This window comes from Aptenodytes patagonicus, chromosome W (genome assembly GCF_965638725.1).
Source record: "Aptenodytes patagonicus chromosome W, bAptPat1.pri.cur, whole genome shotgun sequence".
NCBI classification, from domain to species: Eukaryota; Metazoa; Chordata; class Aves; order Sphenisciformes; family Spheniscidae; genus Aptenodytes; species Aptenodytes patagonicus.
In genome coordinates this window covers 26,787,363-26,799,739 of record NC_134981.1, presented here as the reverse complement: position 1 = coordinate 26,799,739, position 12,377 = coordinate 26,787,363, and the positions used below count along the sequence as shown (strand labels likewise).

At 44.9% G+C, this 12,377-nt stretch overlaps 1 protein-coding gene across 1 annotated transcript in view; it reads left to right on the top strand.

Moving 5' to 3' along the window:
• Nucleotides 1–754: 754 nt before the first annotated feature.
• The window catches only part of LOC143172212 (PDZ domain-containing protein 2-like), a 111,680-nt gene continuing 100,057 nt past the window's right edge, over nucleotides 755–12,377 (top strand). The window contains 1 exon segment of the mRNA XM_076361452.1: nucleotides 755–1,213. Coding sequence (XP_076217567.1) covers nucleotides 755–1,213 — 459 coding nt within the window.

The window sequence follows — 12,377 nt, the reverse complement described above, 5'->3', positions numbered from 1 at the left end:
TTGCTTGAAGCAGAAATGTCAGTTCCTTCAAGGCATGTCCAGAGACTTTGGGAGGGGAGGCGATGCTTTGCTCTGGTATGGGAACCTGGTGGCTGCTCCTTGCACAGCTGAGATGACTTAGCTCTTTCTTTGACTGGAATACACTTGCTGTAAAGGAAACCCACCTTATTTCCATGTCCCTTTATGGGAGCTGGGATGCCTTATAGTGCCACACTTTGCTGTACTGAGGCCATTGGTGCTACGCCTGCTTACCCCAGTGGCTGATTTTTTTTTCCCTGAGGCCTTCAAAGCATGTATGTACGCCGAAGTAGAAGGTTAGTTTCACTAAGGAGACTCATTTCAGATGCAAATGCTCTATGGGCTGCTGCACAAATGAAGCCTGCCTGATTTTTAATAGTTTAAAAATTATTTATTTATTTATTTTAATGCCCCACTGGAAACACTCTCTGCTTTGTTTTGCTTGCTCCACCTTTCCATGTTGCTGTGCTGCGGGTCTGGAGGTCGGGGTAGTGGGAACCCATTTGGTGGCATTTACCAGTTGTCATATTACGCTGCAGTGGGATCAGCTTGGATGGCTGGTAGGGCTGTTATTATTCCTGGTATTATTTCTGGTATTATTTCCTTCTAATACTGAAGGAAAAGAGCATTTGCCGATGCCTTGAGGTGTCCTAACATATCCTCACGCTGGGTAATCAGCTGCCTGAGAAGGTGCATGAACATCACGGAGTGCAGCATGTTGGGGTGACGTGGCAGGATGCGGGTGCCGCAGGGCGAGCTGTTGGTAATCCCTGCGCATCCCTTTCCTTGCAGTTACCTGGCCGAGCAGTGCTGGAATGGCAGCTTCGTCTACCTGATCATGTTGCGCCGCATCAAGCGCAAAGCCCCTCTTCCTCTCTCCAATGGTAACAACAGCAACAGCTGTGACCCCAAAGCCAAGCCCAACCCTGAACCCAGTGACAGAACCGCTCAAAATGGGAAAAAGACCAGGAAGTTTGGGGTCATCACCAGAACACCAGGCAGCAAGGAAAGCAAAGAAAAGCCGGGCTCGAAGCATGGGAATGGGCACTGCACCCCGATGGAGGTGGAGGTTGCTCAGCCGGAGACCTCCAAAGCAGAAAGCAACGGGGAAGAGCAGCTTTGTGGCACAGGGGGACAGTACCGGTCCCGGCTGTTGGATGGCTGCATGCCAGACATCGGTGACCAGTCTGCCCAGGTGTGTTTGCTTTGGGGTTTTTCTAGAGAAGCAAGCAGCAGGTGTGCAAGCGAATTAAGGGAATTTCTTGAGCAGTTTCCCTGGTTTCAGTGCACCATCCTCAGGCTGAGCCTCCATGTGACAACCCAAGCTGTCGGGGCACCAAGCCATGGGATGGGGTGCATAACAGGGGGGCAGGAGGATTAGAGAATTAAATAATAATTGTGAGGAACCTCTGTCATGCTCCATCTGTGATGAAGGGGAAGGTCCTTATATCTTAGTTCTGTCAGTATTGACCTCAGGATTTCTTTTGTTGAGACAACTGATGACCTTACAACACTGGGGCAGAAGGTGTCAGTGGAAGACGGTCATTTTGTCCTTTGGGGCTTCATGTTTAGCTCTGTCTGAGCTCAACGGGACCTTAAAGCTCACGTGAAAATTGGATTTGAAGTTTCCCTTTTTGAAGGGATAGGGAGTCAGCACCAGACCACGGTGCATTTATTTGTGTTACAAAACTTGTTTGGCCAGTGTTTGGGGACCACATGGAAGTTACTGTGAATTTTGCTCCAAGTTGATGAGATGGACGATTTGTTAATGTTTGGGATGACAGTGGGACTGGGGCTTTCATTGCTTCTCTCTTCATCCTAATGGAGATCTTGGGGTTTGTTGCCTGGCTAGAATTGCAGCGTTGCTGGATGGAGAAAAATAACTCGAGCCTTGATCACGTTTTAGTATGCATCTGTCACCAGAAGAGCTGTCTGCCAATCTTTCCAGACACATTGATAGTATAAACAGATGAAGGCTGCTGTATTAGGCTTGGGGCTTGCTGCAGCAGCTGGTTTTGGTTTTAAGACTTCAAAGCTGGTAAGCAGACATGAGTGGACATCTCATCACTAAATTCTGTTGAGGAAAGCATTGGTTTAAATGTGGCCTCTGAATTAGTGCTCCCCAATACTACTGCAGGGTGGTGGTGATGGTGGTTGTAAACTTAAACTAATTTAACTTAAAATACATTGGAGGGGCTAAAACCAATTTAAAAAAAATGCTGGTCTTAAAGAAGCGTAATTGAGAGAACCTGCTCTTCCCATCAGTGAGACACATTTGATTTTGTCGTGCAACAAGGAAGATGTTTGTGTACAGTTTTTGAAAGCCTCGTAATTGCAGTCTGTAAAACCTTTCTGAAAGAAAACATTAAGAGTTCAAAAATAAATAAATAAATCCAATCCTTCAGTATTTTGAAAGCTCTGGTCCATATAAAAACTTCTTAAATCTGTTCTGAAGATGTCTAATTAAACACATGTTCTAAATGAAGATGATCAGAGTTTGTTTTGAGGAAGTGGAAAGCCAAAATATATATATATTAAAAAAAAAAAAAAGAAACTCTTGATTCGGAGCCATCTCATGCTAGTGTTACCTTGGTGTTTTGAGTCATTTTGGTCTGAGAAGTAAATTGTTAAATTCAGAAAATATATGTATCAATGTGAGCAATAAATACATTTTTAATGCAAAGCATATACAAGATGGCTTTGTAAAACGTAAAAGCATAGTTGAGTCACTGGAGATTTAAGAGCTATAATCTGTTCAGTTGTGGTGTATCTGTCATGGAGCCTGTTTGAGAGGCACAGTCATTTAGTAAAATTGCTTCTCTCTCTCTTTTAATTTTTTCCGTCCCTTAATATTTTGCTTAGAGATATGACCTCTTTATGTGTCAGTATTAATTACATTTTCCTGATATCTGAATGTGGAGAAATGTGAATAGCTGGAGCCTGAATAGCATGTCTTGCTCATCCTTTGCTTTTTAAAGATGAGGGGGTCTTATAGAAGCCCATCACTTTAACATCCGTGGGGTAGCTGCTATTAGAGTAATGAGTGGCTTAATTCAGTTTCTTAGTAAGTATTGCATAGTGACAGAAAATAAAATTTTCAAAATTATTTGAGTCCCATTTAAAAAATAATAATTAAAAAAAGGCAAGAAATAAAGATACTTGGGAGCCTCAAATCTCACTTCCAGCTCCGTTTTCAAAGCATGACCTGGCACTCAGGCATGTGAGATCCAGTCGTGTCAGGAGCCTTTTGAAAACGGCATCCAGAGCACAGTGTCAGAAGTTGCAGCCTCCTTCCATGCTTCAAAGCGCAAGCCAAACCTTTCGTAGCCATGGGATGAGTTATCTCCTCCCGAGCAGGGACAGGGTGCATTGGCAGGCCACCCTCTCCACAGGGAAAGCTGCTCCATCCTCGCTGCCCGTGCCGCGCTCGCTGTCTCCTCCATGCATTGACTAATTGAATATCCAGGGCTGTCAGCCCTGCACCTTCGGGGAGCACTATATTCACTTTGAGAGGGTGAGAACCAGCTTGCAGTGGGCTGGAGGTTGGCTGCGGGTGAGAGGAAAGGCTTCAAGAAGCTGCTCTGCGACCTGTGTGGCTGCGGGAGGACCTCTCTGGTCCTCCCCACCGCTCCTTCCCCCTCCCCTGTCCCAGGATGCAGATCGAAGAATTACTGAATCTGGAATATTGAGTCCAGGCAAATCTCTTTTTCTCCCTGTAGAAAGTTTGTTTGAAGTTGTCATAACCAAAACAGGGAAGAAGAGGTTGGGTCGAATCTACGTGGTGTCTTCAGCTGTTGCTGTACTGAACCCAGTGGCCAGCTCGCAGCCGATGCCTTGGAGATGCTTTTGAGGCAGCCACGTGTCTTGGGTGTCATTTGCTTTCAGTGTACCTCCTGTCCCATGAGCTTGGGGTTGTTCTCCCATTTTCTCACTGCGTGCTGCTAATAACAGCAATGCTGAATCGTGAAACGAGAGGCGAGACAAATACTGTTTGTCAAATGAACCTGCCAGGAGATTCCTGCATGACTGGTTTGTGTGCATGTGTCAGTCCCCTTCAGGCTTGCTTTCATCTCCCAGATCTTGGTCTGTCTCTCCTGTTCACTTGGCATTGCTATCGCTATGTATAAGCAAATCTGCTAGGCTGTTTGCTGGTATGTTGTCGTGGTTTAACCTCAGCCGGCAACTAAGCACCACGCAGCCGCTCGCTCACTCCCCCCCGGTGGGATGGGGGAGAGAATCGGAAGGGTAAAAGTGAGAAAACTCATGGGTTGAGATAAAGGCAGTTTAATAGGTAAAGCAAAAGCCACACACGCAAGCAAAGCAAAACAAGGAATTCATTCACTCCTTCCCATCGGCAGGCAGGTGTTCAGCCATCTCCAGGAAAGCAGGGCTCCATCACGCGTAACGGTTACTTGGGAAGACAAACGCCATCACTCCAAACGTCCCCCCCTTCCTTCTTCTTCCCCCAGCTTTATATACTGAGCATGACGTCACATGGTATGGAATATCCCTTTGGCCAGTTTTGGTCAGCTGTCCTGGCTGTGCCCCCTCCCAGCTTCTTGTACACCTCCAGCCTGCTCAGTCAGTAGAGCATGGGAAGCTGAAAAGTCCTTGACTAGTGTAAACACTACCTAGCAACAACTAAAACATTGGTGTGTTATCAACATTGTTCTCACCCTAAATCCAAAACAAAGCACTGTACCAGCTACTAGGAAGGAAATTAACTCTATCCCTGCTGAAACCAGGACAGTATCCACCCCTTATTCTATACCATCTACGTCATGCTCAAGTCCCATATTTTCCAGTGCAACCTCATTAACCAACCACCCCGCTTTCCATCCTTTGATATAACACACAGATATCATTCCCTTAGTCTATCGACCACCCTTGTGGAATGTCTGTAAAATGTCCAGAAATGTCCATGAAATATCCATTGAGTTCATTTAGTCCGTGACTTTGGGCTCCATCTGTGATGGTGGTCACTCAGGACAGGAGAGGTGGTGTGTTGCGTGGAGTTACTGGGTACCAAAGCCAGCTCAGGTCAGGTCACTGCTGCACTTGTACTGCTTCTTGTAAGGCTTGTCCTCCACTTGTTCGGGTGGTTCCTGCTATAGTAATTCCTATAACACGCAACTCAAATCATGGGTTATAACAATTTAAAGATATTTCCATTACAATCTCCACCCCTGGTCCCTTCAGATCAAACCATAGGGTTTAACATTGCAATGAACTCCTCCCCTTGCCCCTGCTCCGGCTTGGACTTATCCACAGACTGCAGTCCCTTAGGGTAGTACCTGCTCCAAGTGGAGCCTTATCTATGAGCCACAGTCTCTCCAGGGGTACGCCTGCTGCGGCATAGACTTATCCACAGTCACTTTGAGATGCACCTGTTCCAGCACGGCCTTCTCCATGGGCCACAATGTCTTCAGAGATATACCTGCTCCAGCGTGGCCTTACTCGCAGCCACAGTCCCTTCAGAAGTAAACCTGCTGTAGCACAAACGTAACCGCGGCCACAGACGCTTCGAGATGTACCTGCTCTGGCATGGGCTTATCCACGGCCACAGATGCTTTGGGGTGTCCTGCTCCCGCATGGACTCATCCACAGGTCACAGTCCCTTCGACTCGAGTTCACACTGGAGTTCCAGCCTGTCCAGTACAGCAGCACAGAAACAGCAGCGATGCTCTGGCCATCTGCCAGCCCAGGCACATCGCCATTGCGTTATCAAAATGTTCCCAGGCACAGCAGAATACGATGATAAGCAGTACAGCAGTACAGCAAGCAGTGAAAGCAAAAAACAGCCACTAACGAGCATTGGACTCTAATATACAGTAAGGCAAGCAAGCCCCATGGCAAGCACAGGAGCCTGCCAATTAATAGCTAAACAGCTATAACAGGTATAAATTCGATCTAGCACATTCCAATCAAACCTGTCATTATCTCGAACCCTTCGAGCCCCACGTTGGGCGCCAAAAAGGACTGTCGTGGTTTAACCTCAGCCGGCAACTAAGCACCACGCAGCCGCTCGCTCACTCCCCCCACAGTGGGATGGGGGAGAGAATCGGAAGGGTAAAAGTGAGAAAACTCATGGGTTGAGATAAAGGCAGTTTAATAGGTAAAGCAAAAGCCACACACGCAAGCAAAGCAAAACAAGGAATTCATTCACTCCTTCCCATTGGCAGGCAGGTGTTCAGCCATCTCCAGGAAAGCAGGGCTCCATCACGCGTAACGGTTACTTGGGAAGACAAACGCCATCACTCCAAACGTCCCCCCCTTCCTTCTTCTTCCCCCAGCTTTATATACTGAGCATGACGTCACATGGTATGGAATATCCCTTTGGCCAGTTTTGGTCAGCTGTCCTGGCTGTGCCCCCTCCCAGCTTCTTGTACACCTCCAGCCTGCTCAGTCGGTAGAGCATGGGAAGCTGAAAAGTCCTTGACTAGTGTAAACACTACCTAGCAACAACTAAAACATTGGTGTGTTATCAACATTGTTCTCACCCTAAATCCAAAACAAAGCACTGTACCAGCTACTAGGAAGGAAATTAACTCTATCCCTGCTGAAACCAGGACATATGTAACCCTCAGTAAATATTGTACCTGTCAATTAGCAGGCAGTATTTAATGTTTACAGGTGGTTAAGTTATGCTGCAATATTTTTAGAATGAACCTAAATGCCCCTTAAAATGTGGGGATTCAAAGCAGCAAGGCTGTATCTGCCTGGCAGGAAGATCTTGGAGGTCTGACCTTGGAGAGGACCCAGGCTGACTGCAGTGGGAGTTGTGGGCAGTGATTTAAGACCAGGCAATCTCTGAGACGGAACAATGATCTGTCACATCCTGGGAAGATCCAGGGAGCTTAAATACAGAAATCAAAGTTTACTTCTTTTATTTGGCAGCCTGAGACAGGGCGGTGTTTTGTAGGCTGGTAATTATAAAGGCAAGGATGTAAGAGGAGTACGGGGAGGGGCTGCTGGAGTCATCTGGGAAATGATAAAGAAAAGGAAACTGTGAGGTTTCCTCACAATATACCAATTTTGTGGTTTCACTGTGTGTGTTTATCAGTAGGACAGAATCCATCGGTTCTGTCCTCAGTTTCTCTATCACAGTGTTTTTGGAAGAGCTGTGGACCACTTCCTTAGCTGTTCAGCTCCTAAGGAGTGCTGAGAAGTAGCCAGATACAACTGGCACGGGGCAGGGATAGGGTAGGACTGTGAGGGTTGTGAGGACCAGGGTTCTGAGTGTGAGGGGTGGGAGTATAATTTTCAAAGGTGACTTGAACCGATTCAGGTCTCACTGGCGTGACGAGAGGCTTTCATCGATGAAGCCAGAAGAAGCTTGGCTGGAGATGAAGAGAGCAGACCTGCCACCTTCACTTCCTCCAGCCCCAACAGGATGCTCTGAAAAGTCCTTAAAGCACCAACCATTAAAAGAAAAAACAAGCCACCTCCGGAACCCCCTTGAATCCTCTTGCTTCTGTATAAGCATCCAGATTAATAAGGGATTGAAATCCAGATGCAAATTTAGCAGTCACCATTGGAAACTATGTAAAGGAGATTGGGCAGAATAAAAGTGCTTTAATAGTGAAGGAAAGCAGGTGAGAGGGGCTGGGGCGCTGCATTTGGGCATTTTTCCACTGGGAGAAATATATGGCATGGGAGGAGTGCAGGGTGTGCACCAGGTCTTCTGGGCTGGTCGTTGCGCTGGGGCTGTGGTGGGATGCCTTTCCAAGATGGAAACAAGTCAGCCTTTGGTGGCCCCATAAGGTGTGTCTGGTGTTTTTGTGAAGTCAGCTTACCATCTATTAAAAAAAGGAGGAAGGGGGGAAGGCAAGGGGGATATTAATGTCTTGCCTCACAGAGGTTTTTTGGGAGGTCTGGGTTATTAATAGTGCTTCAAGATCTTGGCTCTATGTTGTTAACCCCAATTACTCTGCAGTGGGTCGCAGCTGCCAGAGCAGCATGCTTAGCCAGCTTTGCTCCCTTATAGACCAACTGAGCCTATCATATGTAGACCACAACCCTCTCCAGACTTGTGAGTGTGTACACAGGTGCACACAGATGTGTGTGTATGTAAAAGACCAGTCGGGTCTTTGCCAACGAGCTCTTGCTTTTGTATCGCTGCAACTGCACTGTGCTTGGTTTTGTTTTATCTTATCAGCAGCTCTCTTTGGGCCCGTTATTGCTTTCTAATTAAGATGGCTTGTCTCAGGAGAGGCTGAATGCTTTTGAATTTCATTTTGCTTTGTAGTTAGGAAAGGCTGACAGCCTTTCTATAGCAATATTTACCAATTAGCATTGGTAAATGCCAGCCTTACCTTGCATTTTGGTTAATGGAAAATGTTCCTTATCTTGCCAAGCAGAAGAATAAGGCTAATGGCATGTTACAGGAATCAGAACATGAGACCTGAAATAATGTACTGGCTTTAAGGATTTTACTATTTTTTAAATGTGATGGGGAAAAAAATAATTCTCATCCACTTGCTGTACCAAAATGAAAACCTTGCTCTGAGCAAGGTACTTACAAGGATAAATACTCACAGCTCCACTGAAGCTAGTGAAGCTAAGTTGCTTTATATCAACTGTTTTGGCAACCTAAGCAATAATTATTGTTTCATCAAGGCTTTTATGGGACTATTATATGATGCATGTTTTAGACATAAATAGCTTCATTTTTAGTTTTTAATGTAGACACCTTTAGACGTGTAAAGGCCTTCCTCAGAATCTGTTTCTGTTCTTAACATCTTTTTATCTTTTGTGTTTGCTTCCAACTTTCATTAACATGAATCCTGGGGCTATCTACTGTCTTGAAGTTTTAATTTGCACTGTGATAAGCTTGTCTTCCCTCTCTCTTGCCTGTTTTGGGTTGTAAACTCTCTTAGGGACAAGGGCTGTCTTTTAATTGTAGCTGTACAGCACTGACAAAACTTGGCCTTGCTTTTGCTTGGAGTTTTAGGAAGTGCTTTGATGTAACTAGTAGTGAAATTACAGTTAATTTTTTTGCTGTCAGTTATGTTCCACCTTGCCATAAAACAACCATCATCACAACTTTCTGGGGTTAAGTCTCACTCACCGCCAAATTTTTTCAACTGACTTAAGGTTTTGCCTTTCTTTGCTGTGATTTAAGCGCTACAGCTGTGGTAGCTGTAGTTTTTAATTTTGAATAGTGATCTGTCCTTTTATTCTGTTTTCGGATTGAATTTTCCAAGGGGGTGGTGGAGGGTTGGGTGTAGAGATAGTCTGGTAATGTATAAGTTGTAATGAATTAGTCTTAATGCGTCATCTTGAAATGGAGTCCACGCTCTTGGAAATGAGCTACTTGCAAAGGCAGCACAGATGTGCACGGGGTTGTGTTACAGGAGGTCTCAGCCATGCTCCGCTATCACAAACTGTAGGTGAGAGCACCAGTACAAAAGCATTTCCCACCTACACAGAAAGTGTTTTTTTCATTTTGCATATGGTATTAAAGATACAGCAAATCCACAACTGGAATGCAAAAGAATGGCTTTAGCTGAATGTAAGTTCACACCATTTTATGTTTTAATCATTAAGTGCGAATGTTTGAAATCAAGTGGACATGCGTAAAAATAGAGTATGCTGTTTGTTTAGGTGCTGTAGTGTTTCAGGTGTTAGTCGGGATTATAAAGCTACATACGCTTAATTATTGAGGTAGGGTGCTGAAACCACTGAGCAAACCCAAAGGATTCCTGACACCGACAGATGTAATACCAGTCTCCACGAAAGACCCCGTTTTAGCTGACACGGGAGCATGGTGACTTACTCTAGGATAGGCTTTAATCTACTGCAGTCAGCGAGGATTTTTTTCTGAGAAACTTCAAACTAACCAACCAACCATTCCCAATAGCCCAGCAAGAGAATGAGACTGGGCAAGATACTTGAGGGAATGCAAACACCTTGTAACCTTTAAAAGCCTGAGCTCCCCAGGGGGAATTGCAGTACCGAAACCCCCCAGGGTCAGAAAGCTGAGAAATCCTTTGGCTGATCTTGCAATAAAGCTTCAGTCAATGGGAAGAGGGGAGCAGCCTGGAGAGGTGCAATTCAGATGGTGATGGCTCAGGATGACAAATGACTGCAGCAGATTTTTGTAAGGGGTGATTATGTAGTTCAGGTACTTGCAATGGCTGATAAAATGTTTAAAGCCCTTGCCAAGGAAATTATGTCAACAAGCAGTCTGTCTCAGGAGATGGATCTCTGGGGGTTGGTCTGCTTTAAGTCACAGAATTTTTGTCCCCTCAGCTGTGATGCCTATTTTGTGTATTTTAATTGTGTGCATGTGTTTGTGGGAGGATATGGTTTTGCTTTTGATTGTTCCCTAGGCTTTATCCCCCTAGGACGCTTCTCTTTCCATAGGGAATGTACTTGTATTTCAGTGAAAGAATGCCAAGTGTCTGGCGGCTGTTTGTCCAAATAAGAGGACTTGTTAAATCAGCAGTGGACATTTGAATGCAATCGCAGTTGTGTCTGTGCTGTTGGCTCCTACCTATTTTGAGGACATGGAAAGTTCATGTGGTCAACACTGTAATTCATATTAAGGGCTACTTGGGTTTTGGGTTTTTTTCCCCCTCTTTCAAGTGGTGTAGGAGATACCCACTGCGTGGCTTGCATCATCTGGAGGTAGAAGCCAAAGGTTTCAGTGGCTCAGTGCTAAGAAACTTTCATAGGCAGTAGGGATGGACAAAGAACTCCTGTCTTGGAATAATTTATTGAGAAAGGAATTTAGATTTCCCCCCACCGCTTTTGATTTGTCTTGGAGTTGTTTAGTTTGCTTGTACAACAATGAAAACAAAACCCAAGGTAGCAGACAAAAGCAGGAATCCTGCTGTCAGATCAGCCTTAAAAATAACCTGGTTAAGATCAGATGAAAAATATACTCATTATCCACTAATGAAATAATTGCTTTGTTAAGAATCTGCAAAAATCAGATTTTGGCATGATTTTCTGATACCGAGTCATTCATACTAATATCTGTGATGTGAAGAATGATGGCTTTTGACTGTATCTTGAGATTGATGCACTTGAGCTAATCACCTGGTATGTGATCACGCAAGTTAATTCCCCAGCTACTGATCCGTCTCTCCTACCTGCCTGCTGCGGAATGGGGATAGTGGGAGGAGGCATGATTTGATCCAAGGTGGGGCAGGCAGCTGGGAGCAGTGCTTTTAATTTATCCCTCATCAGTGAAGGATGCTGGGGAGTGGTGTGTTGGTATTGTTACCCCAGTATACTCCCTGTTGCCATAGAGGAGGTCACTGTACTGGTCATTGCTTGAAGGCAATTGCTTATATGCTGGTCTGAATGTGATGCATTTCTGTATGGGAGAGTTTGTGCTGGTTTTGTGCTGATTTTCACCTGCATGTGATCAGCACATTGGCTGCCAGCTCCTGTCAAGCCTGTTGTGGTCACTTTTTTAATGCATGAATCATAACTTTCTCTTAAGTGTCACGTTTCCAAAGCAGCTTTGTGGCTGGTGAGGAAGAGTTCGCTGTTTGCTGCTGCTGCTACAGGGAAAACCTGCGAGGTTCGGAAGTGGGAACTGGTCCCTGCAGACACAAAATAAAAATCCATGTTGAAATGCTGACAGGGGGAGACATCCTGCGGGCTGCATTAGGGCCTGTTGCAGTCAGTGTGCGTGTACAGACCTTGCATGGTTATTGGTATTCTCATCAGGGCTTATCTCTGTTTTTATTTAAAAATTGTTACATATTTACACCAGGTTCGGCTGAATTGCTGCTGTGATAGAAAGTACTTTTTGTAGACAACTATTTTACATTTTCCATTTTACTGTCTGGCTTTTAAACTACTTACTGCGTTTCTGTTTTCCATTTGTTTACACCTTGCTCCTGCCAAGCTTTTCTTTAATATAAGATTTCAAAACAATTTTTCCTTTGTTTATATAGATTTGCAGCTTCTTGAACATGGCACAGTCAAAATCAGTCAAACCCCTTTAAACTCCCCTGCAATTAGCTGGTGAAAGAAAAAGGGGGGAAGAACGGCTCTGACATCTTTTATTAATTTTTTTTTTTTCAACACTCGGAAGAAAAATGTTCCTTTTTGTTTTATTAATTATGTGCTTATGAAATCAAGCATTTGATGGTATGCACTTGAAGCAGGCATAATGCAAGCTTCCCCACATTGTGCTGGCAGCATGCTTCCTTTCCGATCTGTAGCACACTAGTTTATTCCAGATGTAGGCTTGCTCTGAACAGAGGCTGTCTAATGTACAATGGCTTCACGGTGGAGAAAGACGGCCTGCGGGGACCACTTGAAGCTGCCAGCTTGTATTCTCTATTCTCACTTGCGGTCTGTAATGTAAGATGACCCATTTTTTGCTTGCGATTTAA